This window comes from Dasypus novemcinctus, chromosome 26 (genome assembly GCF_030445035.2).
Source record: "Dasypus novemcinctus isolate mDasNov1 chromosome 26, mDasNov1.1.hap2, whole genome shotgun sequence".
NCBI lineage: Eukaryota > Metazoa > Chordata > Mammalia > Cingulata > Dasypodidae > Dasypus > Dasypus novemcinctus.
The window spans coordinates 6,224,887-6,248,350 of record NC_080698.1 but is presented as its reverse complement, the minus strand read 5'-3'; the positions used below and the strand labels follow the sequence as shown (position 1 = coordinate 6,248,350).

The window sequence follows — 23,464 nt, the reverse complement described above, 5'->3', positions numbered from 1 at the left end:
CAGGCGCTTACTGAACACAGTGAAGCATAGTCAGGATAAATTGTCACAAAACAGCCCAACAACTCCCTCACCTAACAGATACTTTTTAGCCACCATGGTCCTAAAGAAAGGCTTCCCCACACCCCACAGTTCTAGTGGACATCAGGGAGAAGAGGACACTCCCTCCCTCCGTCTTCTGGCTGGGGTCCCAGAGGGTCTGGGGGCCTGAGTGTATACTGTGTGTGTGTGTGCGTGTGTGTGTGCACTTCTGGGAGCTGGCACCAGAGGAGACCCCTCGTTCTCGAGGTCATGCCCGTACTCTGTGCCATGCCCTGGTGTGGGCCTCTGCCCCTCTGTCCCTCAGTTTCCGATGGCTGTGACTTCTCACCCTCCCCCCTGCATCTTCCCCCCTCGGACACAGCTGGCTCCAGCTCCGAGGCCGGAAGCACAGGCCCAGGCCTGGCCAACACGCTGGCATCCTAACGCAGCGCCATTTCCTCTCTCTTTTGCCCTAAGGCAGAATTCTGGTGAAATAAATTTTTTTTTCCTTTGTGGAAAATGGTTTCCCAAAGAAATCCAACTGCTAAACGCAGGTGGTAGAAAAAAAGGGAAGTCTGGGCTGCTACTCAGCAGAGGAGTTGGGAATAAATGAAGGAGTGAAATGTTAAATGTCGCCAGAGCTCACACCTCTGATCTACCCAGGACCCCGACCTGGTGAGAAGGCCAGGCAGGGCTGAGAGCAGCCCCCCGAGGGGACACCGCTCTACCAAGGGGGCAACGAGCTGCCTGGCGCTCTCCCACGCTGCCCCCCTTGCCAGAACCGAGCCCCCGCCGTGAGTAGGAAGGCTGACCCTCCTGCGTGCGAGCCAGCCGCTGCGGGACGGAGCCCTGGCCCCCGCGGGAGCCCCGGCGCAGGCCGGCAGGCACTGGGTGGCTCTGAAGAGCAAGGGGGCACTGTGCGTGAACCGCAGGCTTCGGGACACCTCTCCACCACGGACGGGCAGACTGGCAGGGTCCTTTTAAAGATGCTGTTTTTTTATTTTCCTGTGTTCTGGAATAATCCCCTTTCACTCTCATTCTCACCTTCCCTACATCCTACTGCTCTCTTTCCCTTTTTTTTTTGGTCAAAGAAAAACAGGCATTTGGCTGAAAAATCAAAAGGGCTTGTAATGAAAGATGGAGGATGCTCCATCCTCCAAAGCTTGGAAACGCCCACTTTTAATTATTTTTGCTTTTTTTCCTGATAATTATTGTATAATCTGTACACTCCCTTAATCTCTCGATTTTCAGCCCTGATCTACCGGTTGCGTGGGGTGAGAGCTCTCCCACCCCGGCTCCTGCCCTCCCTGCACAGCTGCCTCATTCTTTTCAGTTAAACAATCAATTGTGCCTTCATGACGTGGAATCAGGGCTCACCACAGGCCCATGCGGGAGTGTTCTGACCGCGCTTCCTTCCCTTCTCTGTTTTTTGTTTTTCTTGAGTCTGGGGTTTGCTTGGCTGTGAATAATCTACTGGGCTCCCTCCGAGAGCGGGTCCAGCGGCGTCCACGTGGGGCCAGCCTCTCCAGGCTGCACGGACACTTGGGGAGCGTGGGGCCCGGGGTGGGGCGGGCAGCGCAGGGTCATTTCTGCGGGACGTGTGACTCCAAGGCCACTCCCTGCTCGGGACCCCTCACCGGCCCGGCTGGGCCTTCCCAGAGCCGCGGGCGGGGGCTCTCCCTGCCTTCTCCCACGCCTTCTTCCCCTTCTCCTCCCTGCACATCTCGTTCTACTGTGGAGTCCTTCCTGGAGGCCCCAAACCATGGGTGCGCCGAGAGCCGGGGGCTCACCTGTGGGCGTTCCGAGGGTCGGTGAAGCGCAAGTAGTACCACGCGGAATCCACGAAGGTGTCCATGGTGTCCGTCTCCCTCGTGGCCGCACCCCCGCACCTGGACAGGAGAGAAACGCGTCAGTCGTTTCCTTTATAAATTCCCACGCGGCTTTTCAGCAGCTTCTGGGAAAGCTAGGAAACGAGTATGGATTTTAAATGTCATCAGGAAGAGACATCTCAGAGAAAGCTCTCTTTCTGTGTTGCATAGTACATGATGTGTGCTCAAAAAATTTACAAGATAAAAAGTTTAATCTTGACAGCTGAAGGATTTAGTCTCCACTTCCCTGAATTTAACCTGATAGAAAAGCTAACAACCTGAGAGGACAAGGAACTCTTGCAGATTAACCTTCATTTCAAGTGGGTCGAAGTTGTCTGCAGCCAGTGCCTACTTGGCTGATGCTCCTAAAGCAAATCAATTTAGAAGAGAAGCTGGAAATCAAATGTAGCGAGACGAGCTACAAAATGAACTTGGGTTCTCTCGACCCCTGTGCGGGCAGGGTGTGGGGAGCCAGCTGGGTGACCTCAGGACGTTCAATCACGGGGAGGCCCTGGCGCCGGGGTGTGCTGGAGCCAGCTCACACCAGCTCTTGAGAACCAACTGCTCGCACCCACTTCCCAGCCCCAGGAAAGGGGAGGTCAAGGTCGTCAAATCAGGCCTGGAAGGAGCACTTGTGCTACAGCAACTGGCAAATGCAACAAGTCAGAGCCTCCCTGCTCCCAGAGAGCTGCCTGTTAAACAATCGCCAACAGGAGCTTCCAAGAAAGGAAATGAATTCCATCCTTGGCATGTGAAGGGCTGAAAAGAAAAGGCAAGCCACGGCCAAGGGCTGGAACTGCTCGGGGAGGAACAAGGCTGTGGTGGCCTGGCCGAAGGCTGCAGCCCTCAGACGGCAGGAGAGTGTGGAGGCCCAGCCCTCAGCCCATGCGGGCCCCTGAAGACTCCCAAGGCCTGGTTCTGGCAGGTAGAGAGCTATGAACAGGGACTCGGGCAGGAGTGGGCGTGGAAGGGGGCCAACTTCCCCCGACACACGTCACTTTTGGCAGTGTAGGTCCTTGGGTTCTGGGGAATTTGGGGGTGGGGGTGGAGCAGGACTAAGAGCCTCAAGAGACACAGATGGACTTTGCGCTAGTTTAGCAATGCAAGGCCTTGAGTCGGTTTTGAAGGGTGGCACTGATATCCTGTGTGGGAGAGGCAGCTCATCCCGGGTTTATAAATACTTACTGAAGGAAACCGCTGCCCCCAGCCCACCTGCCAATCTAGAGGCAGGATTCCCGTGAGGCTCTCTGACAAGCTCCTATCCTTGGGAACGCTGTTTCTTACCCCCTGGGTGGCTTTTTTGGATGACCAATCTCAATAGTACATCTCTCAAGTAAAGCCAGGCCTGTTTACTTGGAAAGCAATCAACCAGAACAGATACTATTTTGGGAGATAATTAGAAGATAAAGGTCACCACCTCCTGTCACCATTAGTGCACTGGTACAAGTAAGGAAGAAAATGCAGGCTCACTTTTTAAAAGGAGCCTCATCTGGCTAAAACTTGCTATGCTGATTTTCTTTTCAATGGTCACGTTGGATTTGAAGGCAACCAACACATTTTATTGCTAACACTAAGAGCTGCATAGTGTGGAGGCCAGCACTTGGTGAGCAGGGGGGTGGACAGTGGTGGTGATGCTGTCATCACTATTAGCGCCTGCAACGACGACACTAATAGCACTGGGCGCAGGCCCGAGCACAGGCGTCACAGGCAGCACCCCTTTCACCCCAGCCTCTAGCGATTAGGAGGTAGTACAACTCGTGTCCCCACTTCGCACATGAGTAACTGGGCCCCAGGAACCCACACAAGAGGAAGGACTCCACATGTGCTGGCCTCGGGGGGCTGCTCCTCGGCCACAGCAGCTCACATGGCTCGCCGCCCTGGACCTTCACCGGAATCGTTCTGGGGAGCCTGACCACATGCCGAGGCCTGGCCCTGCCCTCCAGGACTCTGCAGCCAGGGTACAGCCTCATCCCCTCCAGCCAGGCCCCGGCGTCCAGTGGAGAAGCCTTGACACCACTCATCCAGAGAGGCCATCCCTAAAGGGGCCCAGGCTCTCCAGGTTCCGGCCCACAAGCTCTGTCTCAAACCGCAAAACGGCCTGGGTGAGGACCTGCTGGGAGGACTTGGCAAGGACCCGGCAGGGGGCAGGATGTGCCCCTTTACTGAAACCTGCTGGGTGCCAGGCATTGCATTGGATCACATGGGTAGATTCTAATCTTAGCCCTTCAAGGAGGGTATTTTCACTCCCCATAGGGAACCAAAGCTCAGAGAGGTTATGTGACTATCCCAAGGCCACACAGCTAGTAAGAGGCAGACAGCTGGGACTTGAATTCATTACTGTGTCACGTGGCTTCAATTCCACCTGCACTAGGTGTCACCTACCTTCCAATCTAGTGCCTCAGTCCTGTCCCAGCAGAGAAATGTGGCTTCCCTATGGAAGGGGAAGGAAAACCCCTGAGCTGGCGATCTGTTTTGTGTGTTTAATCAGCTGGCGCGTTGTCACAAAAATCACATTTGAAGACATGCCAGTCAATTGAGGGAGAATCATGATCTTACTTCCAAAACGAGGGGGAAGGAAATGTGGTGTGTTCCAGTGTATTAATGAAACCCGAGCCCACCCACCCTCTTAGCCACCACTCTGCCACTTCCGTTATCACAGTTGCTGTACTGAAAAGCTGTCAGGCGGAGAAGATTCTGTCCCATCATCGGGAAGCTCTTTGGAATATGAAATGGAAGAATGTGGTCTTTCACAAAGCTGTGATGAAAATTCGTAGCTTTGGCCTCACCTTTGGGCCCCACCTTTGGTGGGGTTACTGATAACAGCGGGGGCCCCTCCCCTCATTATTAGCAAAGGGGAGGAATAATTAACAGTTTACAAGGGGGAAGCGGATTTGGCTCAATTGATAGAGCATCCACCTACCACATGGGAGGTCCAGGGTTCAAACCCAGGACCTCCTGACCCGTGTGATGAGCTGGCCATGCGCAGTGCTCATGTGCGCAAGGAGTGCCGTGCCACGCAGGGGTGTCCCCGGCGTAGGGGAGCCCCATGCGCAAGGAGTGTGCCCCGTAAGGAGAGCCACCCCACACAAAAATGTGCAGCCTGCCCAGTAGTGGCACTGCACACAAGAAGAGCTGACACAACAAAGACAGACACAGATTCCAGGTGCTGCTGACAAGAATGCAAGTGGACACAGAAGAACACACATGGAATGGAAACACAGAACTGACAATGGGGGGAGGGGGAGAAGGGGAGAGAAATGGAAAAAAAAAAAAAAAAGAACAAAAAGCAGTTTACAAGGTAACCAACGCAGCAGAGCTCATTCTCTCTGCCTAGAGGAGCCTGCACCAAATTTCGGTGTCTATTTCCATCTTTCTCTCCCATTTCTCTGCAAACTCTGTTCTTTTTCCCATTTCCCAAATAAATTCTTTACTGGAAAAAAAAAAGAATGAAAATTTGTAGCTTTTACATCAGTCAAATCCGATGTTTTTGGGAAATATCCTAATTGACACTGCTGCTTACACCAGCTAAGGGGCAGGGAGGGCAGGGTGCCCGTCACTGCTGGGCCACGGGGCGTTCTTTCCAGCCTGGCGGAAGTCAAGGCAGAAGGGAGCAGGGTTAGCTCCAGGGGGGGAGGCCGGCGGAGACCCTGCGGGGTGCTGGGGCCCAGGCGCGCCCAGGGCAGGGGGACTGAGAGCAGTGGGACGCGGCTCCTCACCTGGGGCAGGCGCAGTTCACCCAGTCCGATGCCGCGGCCAGCGGAGAGCCGCCCTTGCCGGTGAATGCTGGGATGCTGGGCAGGGTCACGGGCAGGTGGTCCAGAGGCACAGGCACGGGGCCGCAGGCCGCGCAGTGGACGATGGGGATCGGCGTGCCCCAGTACCGCTGGCGCGAGACCAGCCAGTCCTTCAGCTTGGGGCTGGTCACGTGGCCGCCCACTCCCTTCCTGCGGGCTTCCTGGGTCAGGGCCTGGAAAGCGTCCTGCCGTGCCAGGCCTGTGAACTGAGCGGAAAGGGGCGCGCGCTCCTCTTCTGAGCACGGCACCGCCCCTGCCCTCTGCCCCCACTGCTGATTTTAGGGGTGCGTCCCCCGGGCTCAGAATGGTCAGGACTGCGCGGTGACCTCTGGGCCCGTGGCACTTTTGCCTTCGTGGGACACTTCGTCCATAAAATAGTATCAAAGATTATATTTCATGGCTGGGTTGGCAGATGAACATAATTTTTGACCCTAGTTCAGTTTTTGAATCCTGGTGGGCCCCTCAGTCCTGCGGGCGGGACCTGGGCTCCTGGGCTGCCGGCAGGTGGGCGGGGGTCCTGGGTCCTCGTTTGCGCCGCGCCTGCGGCTCCCAGGGAAGAGCTGCGCGGCGCGGGGCGCACTTCAATGACTGCTCCCTTGCTGGGGAAGAACATCCAGGAGACAAGCTCCACTCAGCCTCAAGCAGAGGGATTCAGACCAGTGGGGGGTGACCTGGGCTCAGCCCGGAGGAGCAGGGCCTCTGCGCCGTGGACTTAGATGCCCCGTTTAGAGAGACCAGGGCAGGGCTCCACTGGTACAAAAGAGAAACCTCTCCTGACCCTCTTCAGAGGAGCAGCCCAACGCTGAGGCCGAGCCAGCGCGGCTCGGGGGGGATGTGCTAGCCTGGGCTCGTGCTGGGCACGGGGGCACCTCGACCAGCGCAGCCACAGGCGCCAGGAGCAAGTGCAGGCCTTTCCCGAGCGGCCTGAAGGGACGTGGCGCCCAGGGCCTGGCCCCGGCCGGGGACCACCTATAGTCGGAGAGGATGTTTCCTAGCCCATCATTGTACAGTCAGGAAGCAGATGGTAACAAGCTCCCTGAGGTCTCACTTCTCCACGGTCCCTGGCTCTGTGTTCCTGAAGCTCACGAAGGGAAGGAAGGCTTTGCCCTGCGCTCCCCTTCTCTCACTGAAGGACACCTCTGTTCTGGGTATTCCAAAGAGAATGAAGAGACTAGAGAACGCTACCTGAAAGACCGGCGAGCAGTCAGGGCTCAGAGCCCTCTACTGGGGCGCGGGCACTTGCCTGGGCACTTCCTAAGCCGTATTTCAGCCACGGCTGCCCCGTCTGGCTGTGAACAGGCTTGTCCGGGACTCTCCCAAGCACTGGGCTTGCCCTGCCCCACCCCTGGAGCCTGCCTGAACAGGGTCTCAGCAGACTTCAGGGTCCGAGGTTCACAGCATGACCCGTGACGGGGACAGGATGTACCAAGCGCCACCACAAACACTGTGGCTTCCTAGAGAGGACACAACCTGCCCCTTCCCTTGTCCTGACAAAACAACAAAACCTGGCAAGCCTGGCTTTCTGGGTCTCACTGAGTCAGGACCACTGGGGTGGGCCCCTAGCTCCCCTCAACTCTGCAGCACAGGGGAACCCCCAGGGAGCTGTGGACAGTCCTTCTGGCCCCGCTTTCTCCCCTCCCCCAGGATACATTAAATCAAGCCTCTGGGGTGGGACCCAGGCATCAGAAGACTTAAAAACTTTCCAGGTGTTTCCAGTGTGCGGGCAGTTTTAAGAAAGGGCTCTGAACCAGCACTGTCCAGACTTCACCGAGTGTACAAATCGCCTGGGGGTCTTATTGGACTGGCGGGGTCTGAGTCTGCACGGCCAGCAGTTCTCAGTGATGCCAACACCGCTGGCCCAGGGCCCAATTCGGAGCAGCCAGGCTCGAAGCCAGTGGGCTCTCCTCATGTGGACTTAGACAGCAGCAGCAGTATCTGGAATCTGCATGTTAGAAATGCAGATTCTTGGGTCCCACCCAGGACCTACTGAATCCGAATCTCTAGGGTGGGGACCAGGCAATCTGGGCTTGAACAGGGCCACCTGGTCGTCCCAACGTGCCCTCAAGTTTGAGAATCACGGCTGTAATTTCCCAAACCAGCCCAGGCTCTTTCATCACGCTTTCCAGCCTAGTTCAGACTCACTGCCTTCAAGGGTCGCTGTGCCAGGCTAACAAGAAACAACCTTGACCAAATAGATGTGACTCACAACTTCTCCGTTCACTTCCATAAATGAGTTGTACTTCAGGTGGAAATAAGTTAATAATCTGGGGAGAAAAGAGACTTTCCCTAAGAACAGCCAATTCTAGTCAGAGGTAGTTTTTCTCTAGGAGAAGATGCCCAAAATAAAATTTGGTTACTTCACTACCATGGTATTCCAGGACTGGGTTCGACTTTGAGTTGACAAGCTTCTAGATCTTCGAGAGGATAGCCCAGGAAACAAGGCTGAGCCTGCCAGGGGTGGGGACGAGTGAAGCACGGCTGTGACTGGCATTCGAGGACGACGCCCCTGCCAACTCCCAGCAAGGCCATGGTTTAGAGGCAGGCCCCGAGGCCCGTTTCATGGGACACCAACCTCAGCAGAGTTGACCAGTCTCTCTGTGCCGTCTGGCAACGTTTCAATAACTTCAGAATAGGGCAGGCCCAGAGTCTGGGCTAAGATGGTATCCTCTGAGCTGGTGCTAGGAATTCCTGTTCAGAGGGGAAGAAACAGAACACCTTCACAAAATGCTCAAATCTCAAAATGATGACAGCACTGACATTCAGCTTGGCTTCTTTAAGGAGATTCTCTTATCTTTTATTATTATAGAAGTTATGAAACCACATCGCACTAATAGGGAAAATGGAGAAGTCTTGGAGAGCCCCACTATCCTAACACAAACAGTTTAACCATATGGGTTGTTTCCTTCAAGTCTTTTTCTTTTTGCTTAATTTTTCAAAAAGTTTTAATTCTTTAAAAATTTCTTTTCTTCTTTATTAGAGAAGTTGTGGGTTTACAGATCATGCACAAAATATGGATCCCCATATACTGTCCCATCACCAGCATCTTGTGTGAAACACTCGTTATAATTGATGATAGCAGGTATTTATAATTGCACTATTAACTAAAGCCCATGGTTTAACTGGGACTCAAGGGTTCACTGTTTGTATAGTGTAGTTCCATGGATTAAAAAAATTTGTTTTTATTCTGTTACCGTACATAAATCTAATATTTCCCCTTTTAGCCATATTCAGATATATTCTTCAGTGCTGTTACCTGCATTCATAACGTTGTGCTACCATCACCACCATCCACTACCTGAACATTTCCATCACCCCAATAGGAACCCGTACATTTGAAGCCTAACCTTCCCAAACCCTATCCCCACGCCAACCTCTAATAACCTATATTTTAGTTTCTGATTCTATGAGTTTGTTTATTCTAATTATTTCAAATCAGTGAGATCATATAAAATCTGTCCTTTTGTGTCTGGCTTATTTCACTCAAGTTAACGGCTTCAAGGCTGATCCACATTGTCACACGTATCAGGGCTTCCTTCCCTTTCATGGCTGAATAATATTCCATTGTATGGATACACAGCGTTTCACGTACCCATTCGGGCTGGTGGGCCCGTGGGTTGCTGCCACCTTGCAGCAATTGTGAATGCTGCTGCTGTGAACATCGGTGTGCGGGTACCTGTTTCAGTCCCTGTTTTCAACGCTTTGGGGTATATATCTCGAAGTGGGATTGCTGGGTCAAATGAGAATTCTGGACTTGGCTTCCCAGGGACTGCCTGCCAGACTGTCTTCTACAGTGGTTGCACCACTTTACATTGCCACCAGCAATGAATGAGTGTTCCTATTTCTCCGCATCCCCTCCAACATTTGATATTTTCCATTTTTTAAATAGCAGACATTCTATCGGGTGTGACATGGTATCTCATTGTGGTTTTGATTTACATGTCCTGATGGCTAATGATGTCAAGCATTTTTTTATGTGCTGACCATTTGTACACCTTCTTTGGAGAGATGTCTGATCAAGTCTTTTGTCCATTTATTAATTGGGTTGTTTGTCTTTTGTTGTTACGTTGAAGGATTTCTTTACATATTCTGGATATTAATCCCTTATTGGATATATAGTTTCCAATTATTTTCTCCCATTGTGTAGGTTGTCCTTTTACTTTCCTGATATAAAGTCCTTTGAGGAAGGAAAGTGTTTTATTTTGATGAGGTCCCATTTATTTATTTTTTCTTTTGTTGCTTGTGCTTTGGGTACAGAGTCTAAGAAACCATTGCTCTACACAAGGTCCTAAAGATGCTTCCCCCACACTTTCTTTCAGGAGCTTGATAATTCCAGCTCTTATATTAAGGTCTTTGATCCATTTTAAGTTGATTTTTGTATATGGTGTGAAGTAGAGGTCCTTCTTCTGTTCTTGTTTTTCTAAAGATTTATTTACACTCCTCCCCCCCCCATTGTTTTGTACTCATTGTCTGCTCTCTGTGTGTTCTTCTGTGTCGGCTTGTATTCTCTCTTTAGGTGGCACCGGGAACTCATCCGAGTGGCGAGGTGCTCATTCTCTTGCACCACCTCAGCTCCCTGGTCTGCTGCATCTCTCATTGTCTCTCCTCTGTGTCTCTTTTCGTTGTGTCATCTTGCTGCACCAGCTCTCCACATGGGCCACTACTCCATGCAGGCCAGCACTGCTACGTGGGCCAGGACTCCATGTGGGCCTGGGCTCTGCATGGGTCAGGTCACCATGTGGGCCAGCTCACTGTGTGGGTCAGCTTGCTTTTTACCAGGAGGCCCCAAGAATTGAACCCTGGACCTCCCAATATGGTAGACAGGGGCCCAATTGCTTGAGCCACATCCGCTTCCCCCTTCAGTTTTTTTAATGCAAATGGCGTTTTCTCAGCACCATTTGCTGATGACACTCTTCCCCAATTGAGTGGTCTTTGCCATCTTGCCAAAAATCTGTTGGCTGTAAATGTGAGGGTTGATTTCTGAGCTCTCAATTCTATTTCATTGCTCTATATTCTGTCCTTGTACCAGTACCTTGTGTTTTTATTACTGTGTTTTTTTAATAATACTTAGGATTGGGAAGTGTGGTTCCTCCAACTTCATTCTTCTTTTCATAAGAGGGCTTTAGCTATTCAGGGCCCTTACCCTTGTACATAAATTTGATAATTGGTTTTTCCATGTCTGCAAAGAAGGTTGTTGGAATCTTGACTAGGACTGCAATGAATTTATAAATTGATTTGGGTAGTATTGACATCTTAACGAAAGTCTTCCAATCCAGGAACATGGAATATCCTTCTGTTTATTTAAGTCTTCTTTTAACAATGTTCTGTAGTCTTCTGTGTATAATACCTTTGCATTTTTGGTTAGATTTATTCCTAGATATTTGATTCTTTTAGTTGCTACTGTAAACGGAATTTTTTTCTTGATTTCTTCTACTGATTGCTCATTGCCTGTGTATAGAAACACTACTGATTTCTGGGTATTGTATCCTACCACTTTGCTGATTCATTTATTAGCTTCATGAGCTCTGTTGTGGATTTTTCAGGATTTTCTGCTTATGATATCATATCATCTACAAATAATAGGGAACGTTTTACTTCTTCCTTTCCAATCTGGCTGCCTTTTATTTCTTTTTTTGTTCTTGCCTAATTGCTCTGGCAAGGACTTTTCAGTATAATGTTGAATAACAGTGGTGACAGTGAGGATTCTTGTCTTGCTTCTGATCTTAGAGGGAAAGCTTTCAGTCTTTCACTGCTAAGCAGGATGTTAGCTGTGGGATTTTCATATATGCCCTTTATCATGTTCAGTAAGTTTTGTTCTATTCCCAGTGTTCTAAGTGCTTTTATCAAGAAAGGGCAATGTATTTTGTCAAATGCCTTTTTTGCATTGATTAAGATGATCATGTGTTTTTTCCCCCTTCATTCTGTTAATGTGGTGTATGACATTAACTGATTTTCTTATGTTGAACCAAGCTTGAATACCAGGGATAAATCCCACTTGGTCATGGTGCATAATTCTTTTCATACGCTGTTAGATTTGGTTTGCTAGCATTCTGTTGAGGGATTTTTGTATCTATAACATGGTAGAATTCATCTGTGAAGCCATCTGGTCCTGGGCTTTTCTCTGTGGGAGGTTTTTGATGATTGATTCCATCTCTTTACTAGTAATTGGCCTGTTGGGTCTTCTGTTTCTTCTTGAGTCAATGGGAGTTGTTTTCTTTAGGAACTTTAAGTATTTCAACTGACTGCCCTCCTGCCTCCATGGTTTCTGATGAGAAATCAGCACTCAGTCTAACTAGGACCCCTTGCATGTAACGTACTTTTCTCTTACAGCTTTCAGAGTTCTGTCCTTGTCCACTGCATTTGATAGTGTAATCAATACATGACATTTTTCTTCATGTTTATTCCATCTGGTATTCACTGAACTTCTTGGATGTGCATATTCACATCTTTTGCTAAGTCTGGGAAGTTTTCTGTCATTATTTATTTGACTATTCCTTCTGCTCCTTTCTCTCTTTCTTCTCCTTCAGGGACTCCCATAATGAGTACATTGGCGCGCCTGATAGTGTCCCATAGTTTTCTTAGGCTATTTTTGCTTTTCATATTTCCTTTGTCTTTTTGTTGCTCAGTCCGACTCATTTCAAGTGTCTTGTCTTCAAGTTCACTGATTCTTTCTTCTGCCAGCTCCAATCTGCTCTTGAAACCCTCCTGGGCATTTTTCATTTCAGATATTGTGGTGTGGAACTTCAAGAGTTCTGTTTAGTTTCTTTTTAAAATTTCTATCTCTTTACTTAGACTCTCATATAGTTCATTCACTGTTTCCGGATAACCTTTAGTTTTTCCTCTGTATTTCCTTCATCTCCTTATTTTTAAGATCATTTTTTAAGGCTTTATTCAGTATGTCCACATTCTTGTCTTCTTTGTTGGTGTTTTCTGTATTTTTACCTTCTTCCTTTGGATGGGCCATTTCTTGTTTGTCTTATACTCTTTTGTTGTACATTGTTCATTTTAATATTTTAAAATGTTAACTCTGGGAGTTACTCTCTGGGATATCAGTTTCCTGGTTTTATAACCAGTTGCTGATAAGAAAGAGACTTCCTTGTGCTTTAACCCTCCTGTCAGGAAGGTCTGCCCAGGCTGAATGCAGCGTGCAAGGCTTTCCCTGTCTTTCTGGGCCTCTGTCTTTTCCTGGGCTTTTGCTTGTTACTTGTTTTCGAGTTCCCCTATTTACAGAGGTTTGGTTGTCCCCTCTGTTTTCCAGGAGACAGACCTCCCTCTCCCAGGTATGTGAAGTCAGCAGGCCTTTGTCCCAGACTGTCTGCCTCTATAATTTTTTACACTCCTTTTGTTGTCTCATGGTGCTTTTTTTCTGGAGGGCAAATTCTGGGAGGAAGTTCACCCTGGAGAGGACTTTCCCAGGTCAGTCTTTACCAGCCAAAACAGGGCCAGGGACCCATGAGGCAGAGCAGACTGGATCCGAAGCGCCCTGGGGAGGGTATCGGGATGGGCATCAAAACCTTCTCCAACAGCTCCCCAAAACTGAGTTTTCCTGGCCTGCCCAGCAAATGCAGCCCTTCAGCTAAGATCCCCCCACAGTCCTGCCCTGAGGAAGCCCTGCATCGTTAAATCCCACCGTCTCTGAGCCTGTCCAGGGAGGAGGAAACAATGGCTGCTGACATCTTTGTCCAGGGCAGGTTGAAATTATAGCTGCCCTCAGAGCCAGGACTCAGCAATCTGAATCTGCTTATCAAAAGCTGTGATCGGTGATTGGCCATGCCCACCCTTGTTCTTGGGAAGAGGATTTTTATGTTCCTTTCTCTTACCAGCGAGGTAGCCAGGGACTGGACCCCAAGTCTGCCTGCCATTAGAGTCGGGGATGGGTGCCAGAAGCTACTGTGTGGAGAGAGCAATTTGCTATTCTTTACTGTAATTCATCAGCCTCTTCCTCCCGCTCTTCCCTGGGTGCTGTACTGTGTTCTTCTGGTCTCTGGAGTTTCAAAATAGTTGTTTTGGACAGTCCTGGCTGTTTAATAGTCATTGTGGTAGGAGGACTGAGTCCTGGAGCTCCCTACTCCATTTTCCTTTAAAGTTTCTTCTGTGATTCTAAAACATACAATTTTGAATGCTTTTTGTCATTGGAACAGTAAATCACAAGAGTTTGGGGAAGTCTCTGAATTCTCTCAGTGACAGAGGACAGTGGCTTTCTCCTGAGATGCAAGGCTGACTCCTCCAGCATTTAGCTCCCTAGGAAAATCCGGTCAGGAAGTCAAAAGCCAGCAACAGAGTTCTTCACACTGTGCTTCGCTCCTGAAGGTTACAACCTCAGCAGACATTTACTCTTCAACCCACACGTGTCCTTGAGAAGACAAGAGCTGGGCATAAGTGTACCAGTCATCCAGAGAGGCTAAGGCTGGATGTTTTGGCTTTAGCTATTTATAAAAGGTTTTTTTCAGTTTTTCAGTTGCTGTTCTGCTGGGCAGGGTTTCTCAACACTGGCACTACTGACATTTGGACCAGGTACTTCTCCGTTGGGGGCTGTCCTGTGCATTGAAGGATGTTGGGCAGCACCCTGGGCTCCATTAGGAGTACTCCCTTAGCTGTGACAACCAAAAAATGTCCCTAGAAATTGCCCAGTATCTTTTGGTGGCAAAATCACTGTTGAGTGAGAACAACTGCTGAACAGGCATCATCTGTCATGACTGCTGATATTCTTGTGGTCACAACACAGCACGTGGTAATTGAGAGGCAGAAGAATGCTTGTGTCTGACCTCTGTGGACAACCTCGGTGAAATATTACCCTGAAAGAAAGGCTTAGTGTTTGGGAGACATATTCTAAAGGTTTATGGTATGGTGACGTTTTGTGGTGCAATGGAAATCTCTGTGATGTTTAAGCTGTGACTATTGAAAGAAGCATCTAATAAGCAAATAAATGTTCAGAGTAGTCTTGCAGGATGCTGAAGGGTGAGACAAATAGCAAACAAAAAATATTACCACAAAGGGTTTATGGTCAAGAAGGAAAAAGAGTCATATATTACATTCCAAAAGCCTATGGTTTAGAGTAAGTAGGAGTAATGTTTGAAAGGAAACATTGTAACAAAATTTATTTGGGGGGGGGCGGGGAGTGGATATAGCTTAGTGATTTGAGTGCCTGCTTCACATACACAAGGTCCCAGGTTCAATCCCAGTACCTCCTAAAAATATATGTATATGTAACTCATATACACAATAAATTTTTAAAAAAATTATCTGGCCACATAAAGAATGCTCCGGATAAAACTATCATCTGACCTAGCAATCCCACCTTTTTGTATATACCCCAAAAAATGAAAGCAGGGATTTGGACAGGTATCTGTACACCAATGTTCAAAGCAACATTATGCACAATTGTCAAAAGGTAGAGGGAATCCAAGTGTCCATGAATGAATGTATGAATGGATAAAGAAATCATGGTGTATATATATATACAATGAAATATTATGTAGTCATCGAAAGGAATGAAGTTCTGATATATACGACAACATGGATGAATCTTGAAGACATCATGTTGTGTAAAATAAGCCAGGCACAAAAGGACAGATATTGTATTATCTCACTTAAATGAAATAACTAGAATATGCAAATTTAGAGAGACAAAAAGAAGAATTCAGGGCCCCAGGGGCAGGGGGAGTTAGTGTTAAGGAGAGCAGAGTTCCTGTCTGGGAGGATGAGCGGCTTTGGTAATGGATGGTGGTGATGGCAGCACAGCGCTGTGAACGTAACTGACCCCACTGAACTGTACACGGGAAAGTGACTGATGAGGGAAACGTTAGAATTTATATCTGTTACCACGATAAAGCAAACAAGGACGCTCAGGGTCACAGTGTTGGGCCAGGCAGCCGAGTGGCACCTGAACTGGTTTTGACAACTACTGTTTTGTCTCAGTTTATTTCTGCTTCTGTTCTTAGGGGGCAAAAAGTAGCAATTTAGAGGCTGTTAATTACATAAGGATGGGAAGTTAAGATGACAAGAAAAACTATTCTCCATGCACATGTAAAAAAATCTGTTTTTTTTTTTCTTTCAGAGCTCTCAATTCTGTATCAATGATTTGACTCAAAATACCAAAACCAAAACCAAATGAAAAACGAAAAAGCTACAGCAACAAGACCTTCCTTTTTTCTTTATCCTGGCTGATTGTTTCATTAACTTTTACTCATTACAAAATACCTAACAGTAATGGGAAGAATTATTTGCTTTAAACCACGCCTTTTCTAGGTTTAAATGGTCAGAAGAGAATAATTTGAATGGCTGAACAGCTGTTTTCTGTGTAGATGTTTCTTCAAATTCCTTCACCAAAAACTGACCTGAGCATTCTAAGGGAAAAACAGGATTTTGATAAGAAATGCTCCTTCTTCCGTGTGCTATGAAGCAGTGTGGCGCAGCTCCCCTCTGCAGGGTGCTGGCACTTTGGGGACTGGTAGGACTCTACAGCACACGTTACCAGTCCCTTCTAAAGGCAGGACACCTGGGACAGGGATTATTAAGTGTCCCCTCCCTGTGTTGACCCTCAGACTTCCTGGTACATGACAACAGATTAGAACACTCACGAGCGAGCAGGCTGCCAGGGACACCCAGTTTACAGTTCTAAACGTGCCTTCTATTTTACTACTGCTTCCCACTCCTTCTCAGGACTGGCTGTGCCTCGCCCACAAGGCTTCACCAAAACCCAGCACACTGACCACCCATGCTCTAAACCGCTGTCTCAGCAGCCGCTGTGGGTTCTGCAGGTTGGCGCTGGATTTTCAGCTGACTTGTCTTGTTCCCCACAGGGTATAAGCCTCAGCCGCTCTACAGGCAAAGGTCTGTGGGCCGGGCATTTATTCTTATCCTTAACAGCAACCAGCAAGGTGAGATATTCTGAGGGTGTTTTCAAAATGTAGTTCTTAAACAAGGGATGATTAAATGAAGGAGGGTTCATTTTCCATGAAAAGCCAAAACAGATCACGTCTCTCCCAGTCGATGGCGACAGGTTAGTATTTTGATCTTAAGACTGAAAAACTTGTTATCCCAATGACATGGGAAGAGCTGCTTACCTATTTTCGAATCCAGGGAGCCCTCAAAGTCTGCTTTCGCCGTGATGACCACAGGGACCTCCTGCTGGGTGAGCATGTTCACAGCCTCCACAGGCGTGAGGCAATCTGAAAATGAAATGCAGAGAAGCACGGATGCTCATCAGCAGGGACACTGCACTGTCTGAACCTCAGAGGAAACGAGCGGGGAAGGAAGCGTTCCAAATTCGATGTTTTGTTCTAATTGTTAAAGAACTTGTTCTTTGACGGGTATTAATAATTTATACAAGAGGAATATCAAAACACTAAATAAGCACATCATGCTCAAAGTTAAAGAAGTGAAAACAGCATATTTGCTTTCCAGATGGAAAGAGATTTCCAGACACAGGAAGTCAAATCCATCCTTCCCAAGTATCCTGACTTACGAGATACTGGAAGATGTGTTCCAGCAAAACGAAGGGGTAAATCAAGAAAGAAGCAGATACAGGATCCAGGAAACAGGGGATCCGACAAGGAAAGAGGGTCCGAACATTAGCAGACAGGACAAAGAGGGAAGCTTTGGACGACAGCCGTGCAGCAGAGGGCTGGAGAGTGACCAGGTCAGGGAGGAGCTGGACAGTGGACCCTGGGAGGCAAGTTCAGGTAACCAAGGGAAATGATGATCTGGCAGGATGGACTATGTCCAAAACTGAATCGAGAGGAGTTCTAAAGAGCTGCTGGAGGGAAGGGAAGACCTCGCCAGACATTCAAAGAACACAAAGCAAACTGAAAAAAAAAAAAAAAGGAAATTACGAACTTAAGGGAAAAAAGGTTATATAAAAAGGAATGATATTTATACAGTCATAATAAAACATTTGGATTTATCCAAAAATTTTGTCATTTTTAATGAAGCTTGCCACAACTACTGCAGCAGGGAGACAAACCATACAGACACAGATTCTCACTGAATATATGAAGGGTTGGAAGCATAAAGACCCAAATAAAGTCCCAAGGGAAGAAGAGATGTGACTGATAAACACTGAGCTCACTTCAGGTTACGTACCACATAAGCAATTACCAATAGTTTTAATTTATTAACTCCTGCTATTTATAATATATGCCATGTTTTAAGACTTCATGTAATTATTTAAATCCTGTTTTAATAAAGAGTTAAAATAAGCCCACGAATGAGGATTTCTCTTCCAAAGCGGTAAAGACAGGCTCTGCAGGCATCTAAGCAAGCACCTTTCACTTGGTGTTAGGAGGGGAGCAGAGTGAAAGCCTGTCCTATCGGGCCTCAAAGGCGGAGGCTTGGGCAGCACCTGCAGTACAGATGTGTCAGCTGGGAAGCACCTGCTGCCCGAGCCCCCCGAGCTGACTAACGTCTCAAAGCGGAAAGTCGTATTTCTATTACATATTTTCCCTTCTTAAAAAAGATATATATATTTGCATTTTGCAATTATGAAATATTAATAATAGTATTAGGAGGATGGGAGGATGGGAGGTGGGTGGGAGCATAAGAGAGTGAAAAATCCTCATAATAGGAGCCACCCAGGAATGTCTGGAACTGGTGAATTGGGAGAAAGTAGTGTAGGTGTATCATACAGATACCTGGAGGCCCATTCCAGAGAAACAACTGGCAGCACACACACTGCCAGGTGACGCCAATATCCACCTGCCCTTCTGCTTCAGCACTGGGATGTTTCCTTGGCCACGTGGATGCAGAGCTAAGGCAGCTGCCGAGCCTCCCTCGCAGCTCAGTGTGGTCATGGGTATTTGCAGAAGCAATTTCTAGGTCATGTCTTCAAAGGGAAGGAGTGTGCCTTCTTTCCCCAAGTCTATGGAGCACCTTGGACCACGCAGACAAGGGCATGATCCCAGGAAGGGCAGAGCACGAGGCATAGAGAGCCTTGATCCTGACAGCCTCACAAGTAGGGTGTCGTAGCTGCTCAAGAGTTCCCTGCTGGCAGGAAATCAACTTCTGTCTTCTTAAGCCACTGTTTGCTGGGGCTCTGCCAGGGCCACCAAACATGCCCTACAGAAAGCATGCCTAAAATAACTAGAAGTTGGTGGCTATTGTTGCTAAAACCTTTTAGCATGCTTGGACTTTGCATGCAATGTACATATTTCACTTGGATTTAAACAATACAAATTTTTAGGAAGATGAAAGTTAACCTTTAAGTATTATCATTTTATACCTGGTAAATTAGCAAAAAACAAACAAAACATTTAGGAGAGTAACACCCACGTGTGTGAGACCCCAGTGAAATGCAAGTGTCATTGATGTGGCCCTGGAAAGCCCTTTAGGAAGCAATAAAGCAACATGCAGGAAGAACTGGAAAAATGTTCAGTCTTTGACCAAAAAAACCTCACTCTTGGGCATGCCTCCTAAGGAAGCAATTCTGTAGATGTAAAGAACCACGTGGGCACAATGTTTACAGCAGCTATTTCATGAGGATCCCAAATATGGAAAAGGTCCAATGTTCAACATGATAGGGGAGATTACAGATTTTATGATCTATCAGCTTGATAGAATATTACATATGGATTAAAAAATTATTATTGTGAAGCTTGACTAAAAAGAGAGAAACATTCTCTGATACCATAATGAGAAGATAAAGATATTAAGCAGCAGAAGGAATCTGATTTTTAAGATGCGTGTGCATGAGAACATAAATTACAAAGTCATATGGCCATAGGCAAAAGAACAAAGTTGGACTCCTACCTCACATAATATAGAAAAAATCACTCAAAATAGATTAAAGACCTAAAGGCAAGAGCTAAAGCTATAAAATGCTCAGAGGAAAATAGGAAAATCATGACTTTGGCTTTGGCAATGGACTCTTAGATATGCTATCAAAACCACAAGCAACAAAAGAAAAAAGAAGTAAATTGGACCTCATCAAAACAAAAAACTTGTGCATTAAAGGACATTATCAAGAAAATGAAAAGGCATCCTACAGAAAAGGAGAAAAATTTTGTAAGTCATATATCTGACATGGGACTTGTGTCTAGAATATATAAAGAACTATTCAAACTCAATAATAAAAAGACAGATAATCCAATTAAAAATGGGCAAAGGTTCTGAATGGCCTTTTCGGATCCTTCTTTGGAAGCCACTCTTCTTCCACAGAAGACACACACTTGGGCAGTAAGACATGAGAAGCCTGCAGCATTATCAGCCCTCAGGTAATGCAAATCAACACCACAATGAGCTATCACTTCACATGCACTGGGACGGCTATAATAACAAAGACAGACAACAGCAAGTGTTGGTGGAGAAGCTGGAACCCTCATACACTGTTGGTGGGAATGTAAAATGGTATGGCTGCTTTGGGAAACAGTCTGGCAGTTCCTCAACCAGTTAAATAGTGAGTTTACCATGATATAGCAATTTCACTCCTAGGAATATACTCAAGACAATGAAAACATATGTCCACATGAAAACTTGTACACACAAAAAATAAACAAATAAATGCATTAAAAACCTTGTACATGAATGTTCATAGTAGCATTATTCATAACAACCAGAAAGTAGAAACAACCCAAATGTCCATCAACTGAGGAATGAATAAACAAATGTGCTCTATCCATACAATGGAATATGATTCTGCAATAAAAATAAAGTACTGATGCATGATACAACATGGATAAACCTTGAAGACATTATTGTATGATTCCATTTATATAGAATGTCCAGAATAGGCAAATCTATGGAGACAGGAAGTGGATGGGTGGTTGTCTATAACTGGGGGTATTGGGGGATATGGGGGAGCAACTCCTAGAGGGTTCAGGATTTCTTGGATGAGAAAATGTTCTAAAATTAACTGTGGCAATGGTGGCACATATCTGTGAGTAGACTAACAACCACTGAATTGCAAACGTTAAATGATGAATTATATGGTATGTGAATTACGTATCTCACTAAAGCTGCTACCAAAAAAGTAATACTAAAAGATGTAGAGTATTGCACTAAAAGGTGGGACTTTCCATTTTTCCACATGAAAGCTCTATTATATCAGTTTCTCAATTTAAAACATTTGCTCTTTGAACTTAAATACGAGCAGGTTTGTAATGAATGCACAGTGGCACCTGCATGCTGCACTAGATCAATTATCTATTTCTTACAAAGAACAAAACTAAAATCTGAAGTTGCTGACCAAGCCCAGTGTTCTTCATACTCTCATACTTCATGCTGGCCAAGGGGTGCAGGAACCCACAGCAGTCACGGGGAAAGTGGAATTAAGGAAGCCTTGCACACAGCGGCTAGGTAACAGCTGAAGCACTTGAGTACTGGCAAAGTGAAGACCCCGGGTCCAAGGTGCTCGCGGCAAGGGTGGCAGCCTCTTACGCCCACCAACTCCTTCAGTGCTCACCCATGGTGCTCTGCACAACGGGGCCCAGCGATGCTCTAGGGTCAAGTGCAGAAGTGCCCCAAATGACCTCTTCTCTTAGACCCTCAATATGCTTGTTGGCACAGCAGAGGTTCTGAGATGCCCAGAGCAGAGCAATCCATTTAGTTTTCTTTACTCCAGATTATTTGCACGCAGAAGCTTTTCTCCTCCACGTAACCCTTTTAGCATGTGCTGAAAGAACATTCGGAAGTTTGGTCCCATGCCCAGGCTGACACCGTGGAGACGCGCAAAACCAGGGTGAGCAGCGAGTCGTTGACTGCTCTGGGGCTCCCAGGGAGACGAGGCACTTGCTGTGTGGTGTGGCAGGAACAGGGTTCTAACTTCCTGTTAGGGACCTCGTTCACCGGTTTGGCAGGACAGGCATTGTGTTTCCGGTGGCTCTGAGCTGAAACATGGGCTCCAAAGCTCTAGGCTTCGGCTATTTTAATATTGGGAACGCAAGCGAAGGCTGCAGGAGAAGGCGGCAGAGTTTCTAGAGCTCTGCATTCCCCTACTGAGGCTTCTCAAGGTTCCCTGCTCCCAGCGCAGCAGCGCTTGCCGGACACCATCCGAGCCAGGCAGGCAGCGAGAAAGGCGGTGACAGCGTGACTGTGGAAATAAACGAAAGCTCAAGAGCCCTCGAGAAGCAGCTTACTTTCGCTCTCTTAAAGAAACCTGCACCACATTACAAGATGCTAAGTGAAAACGAGCAGCTCGGTCAGTCACGCCAGTAGCCCAGCCGGCCGCCGGGGCCTTGTCCCCGGCCTTCCGCCCCTGCCGCCTCTGCCGCTCTGGCGCCCGCTGATCTGCGCGCTTCGCCACCTATGCTGGTCCCGACCCCACTCTGCCCCTCAAGCACCACGCCCCCGAGCCCCTCCACACTCCTCTCCCACCCGCACACCCCCCACGGCCACCTGCCCGATGGCCTCGTCGCTGGCTCTGTTGAGAACACTAAACTGGCAGAGTTTACGTGACCTTCCTTAGGTCACCGCTGGGCCTGGGACAGAGCCTTGGTCACCTCCTGCCAATCAGGAGAACTGTAGAAATCGACGTATAACCGAAGGAACTCAGGGTTGAGAATTTAAACCCCTGACAGCGCTAAGTTCAGTCACAATGTGTGCTGCGGGACCCTCGGCGGCCACTGCTTTAATGCTGCCACCCTCAAAACCTGATGTCACGAGGGAAACGACCACTCGCCTGACACGAGCCCGGTGGCAGTGGTAAACGACAGCAGTGGTACAGCATCCGGGTTAAAGATGAACTCCAAAGGCCCGACGAAAAACAGATTCACGCTGCTACCGTAATGGTGACTCACCTCCTGGGAAAACCGCATGTTTGCAGCGCGTCACCCTGGCCTGGCTCTAACCTAGAGGCACAGGTCAAATCCAGGGACCCGTGTGCAAATTAATATAGAGACTCTGAATAAACTGATGCTTGCAAAAAAGAGGGTTTCCACTCTGAAAATGAGGACTGGAAAACAGAGCCAAGTATGACGTGCCATTTGGAATTATTTCAGAGATTTTTAGTAAGAGGAGAAAGAAGCCAAGGAATCTCTTGGCACCAAAGTGAAATGACCAGGCCGAGCCAGGGGCGTCGGCACCAAAGCAGTCAGAAAAGCGTTCTTTACATGTGCTAAAATAATCTCTCAGCTTTTTACATTTGAAAACACTTTGAACTTAAGTAGTATCTTTTGTCTCAGGAACTCTCTTCTATAATTTATTAGTTCACTAATCCCATACTAATAATACCTCATTTTAATTTGAATCCCCAAATAACCACAGGAAAAATTTAAGGACCAGATGCTTATATCTTTTAGTTTTCCAATTTGGGGTATTATTCAACCATCATGGCCCTCATGGACTCTCAAATTGCTCATGAGAGAAAAATGATGAGTTTTCCCCTGTAAACTATACTGCTTGTGAAAATCCAGTTTTCCTTTTGAGTAAGAGGTAGCTATATTGGACTTTGTAAGCACACACTGAAATTTCAACGCAAAAGAGGTGGGGGAAGCAGATGTGGCTCAAGCAACTGAGCTCCTGCCTACCACACGGGAGGTCCCAGGTTTGATTCCTGGTGCCTCCTGGAGAAGATAAGCAAGACAGCAAGCTGGTGCAACAGGCAGGTGCAACGAGCTGACGCAACAAGATGATGCAACGAAGAGACACAAAGGAAAGACAATGAGAGACACAACGAAGCAGAGATTGAGGTGGCTCAAGAGACTGAGTGTCTCTCTCCCACAGGGAAGGTTCCAGGGTCAGTTCCCAGTGCCTCCTAAAGAGAAGACAAGCAGACACAGAGCACACAACAGATAGACACAGAGAGCAGACAGTGAACACACACAAGGAGGGGATGGGGGTGGAATAAGTAAGTAA

General features: G+C 47.6%; 1 protein-coding gene across 6 annotated transcripts in view; it reads right to left on the bottom strand.

The window, feature by feature from the left end:
* Window positions 1–23,464, bottom strand: part of LARS2 (leucyl-tRNA synthetase 2, mitochondrial) — a 165,811-nt gene that overhangs the window by 46,268 nt on the left and 96,079 nt on the right. For all 6 annotated transcript variants that reach the window (XM_058288813.2, XM_058288815.2, XM_071212009.1 and 3 more), the window contains 4 exons: window positions 16,744–16,848; window positions 8,253–8,368; window positions 5,603–5,886; window positions 1,809–1,907 (listed from right to left, as the gene is read on the bottom strand). In XM_058288813.2, coding sequence (XP_058144796.1) covers window positions 1,809–1,907; window positions 5,603–5,886; window positions 8,253–8,368; window positions 16,744–16,848 — 604 coding nt within the window. The remainder of the gene's footprint in view (window positions 1–1,808; window positions 1,908–5,602; window positions 5,887–8,252; window positions 8,369–16,743; window positions 16,849–23,464) is intronic.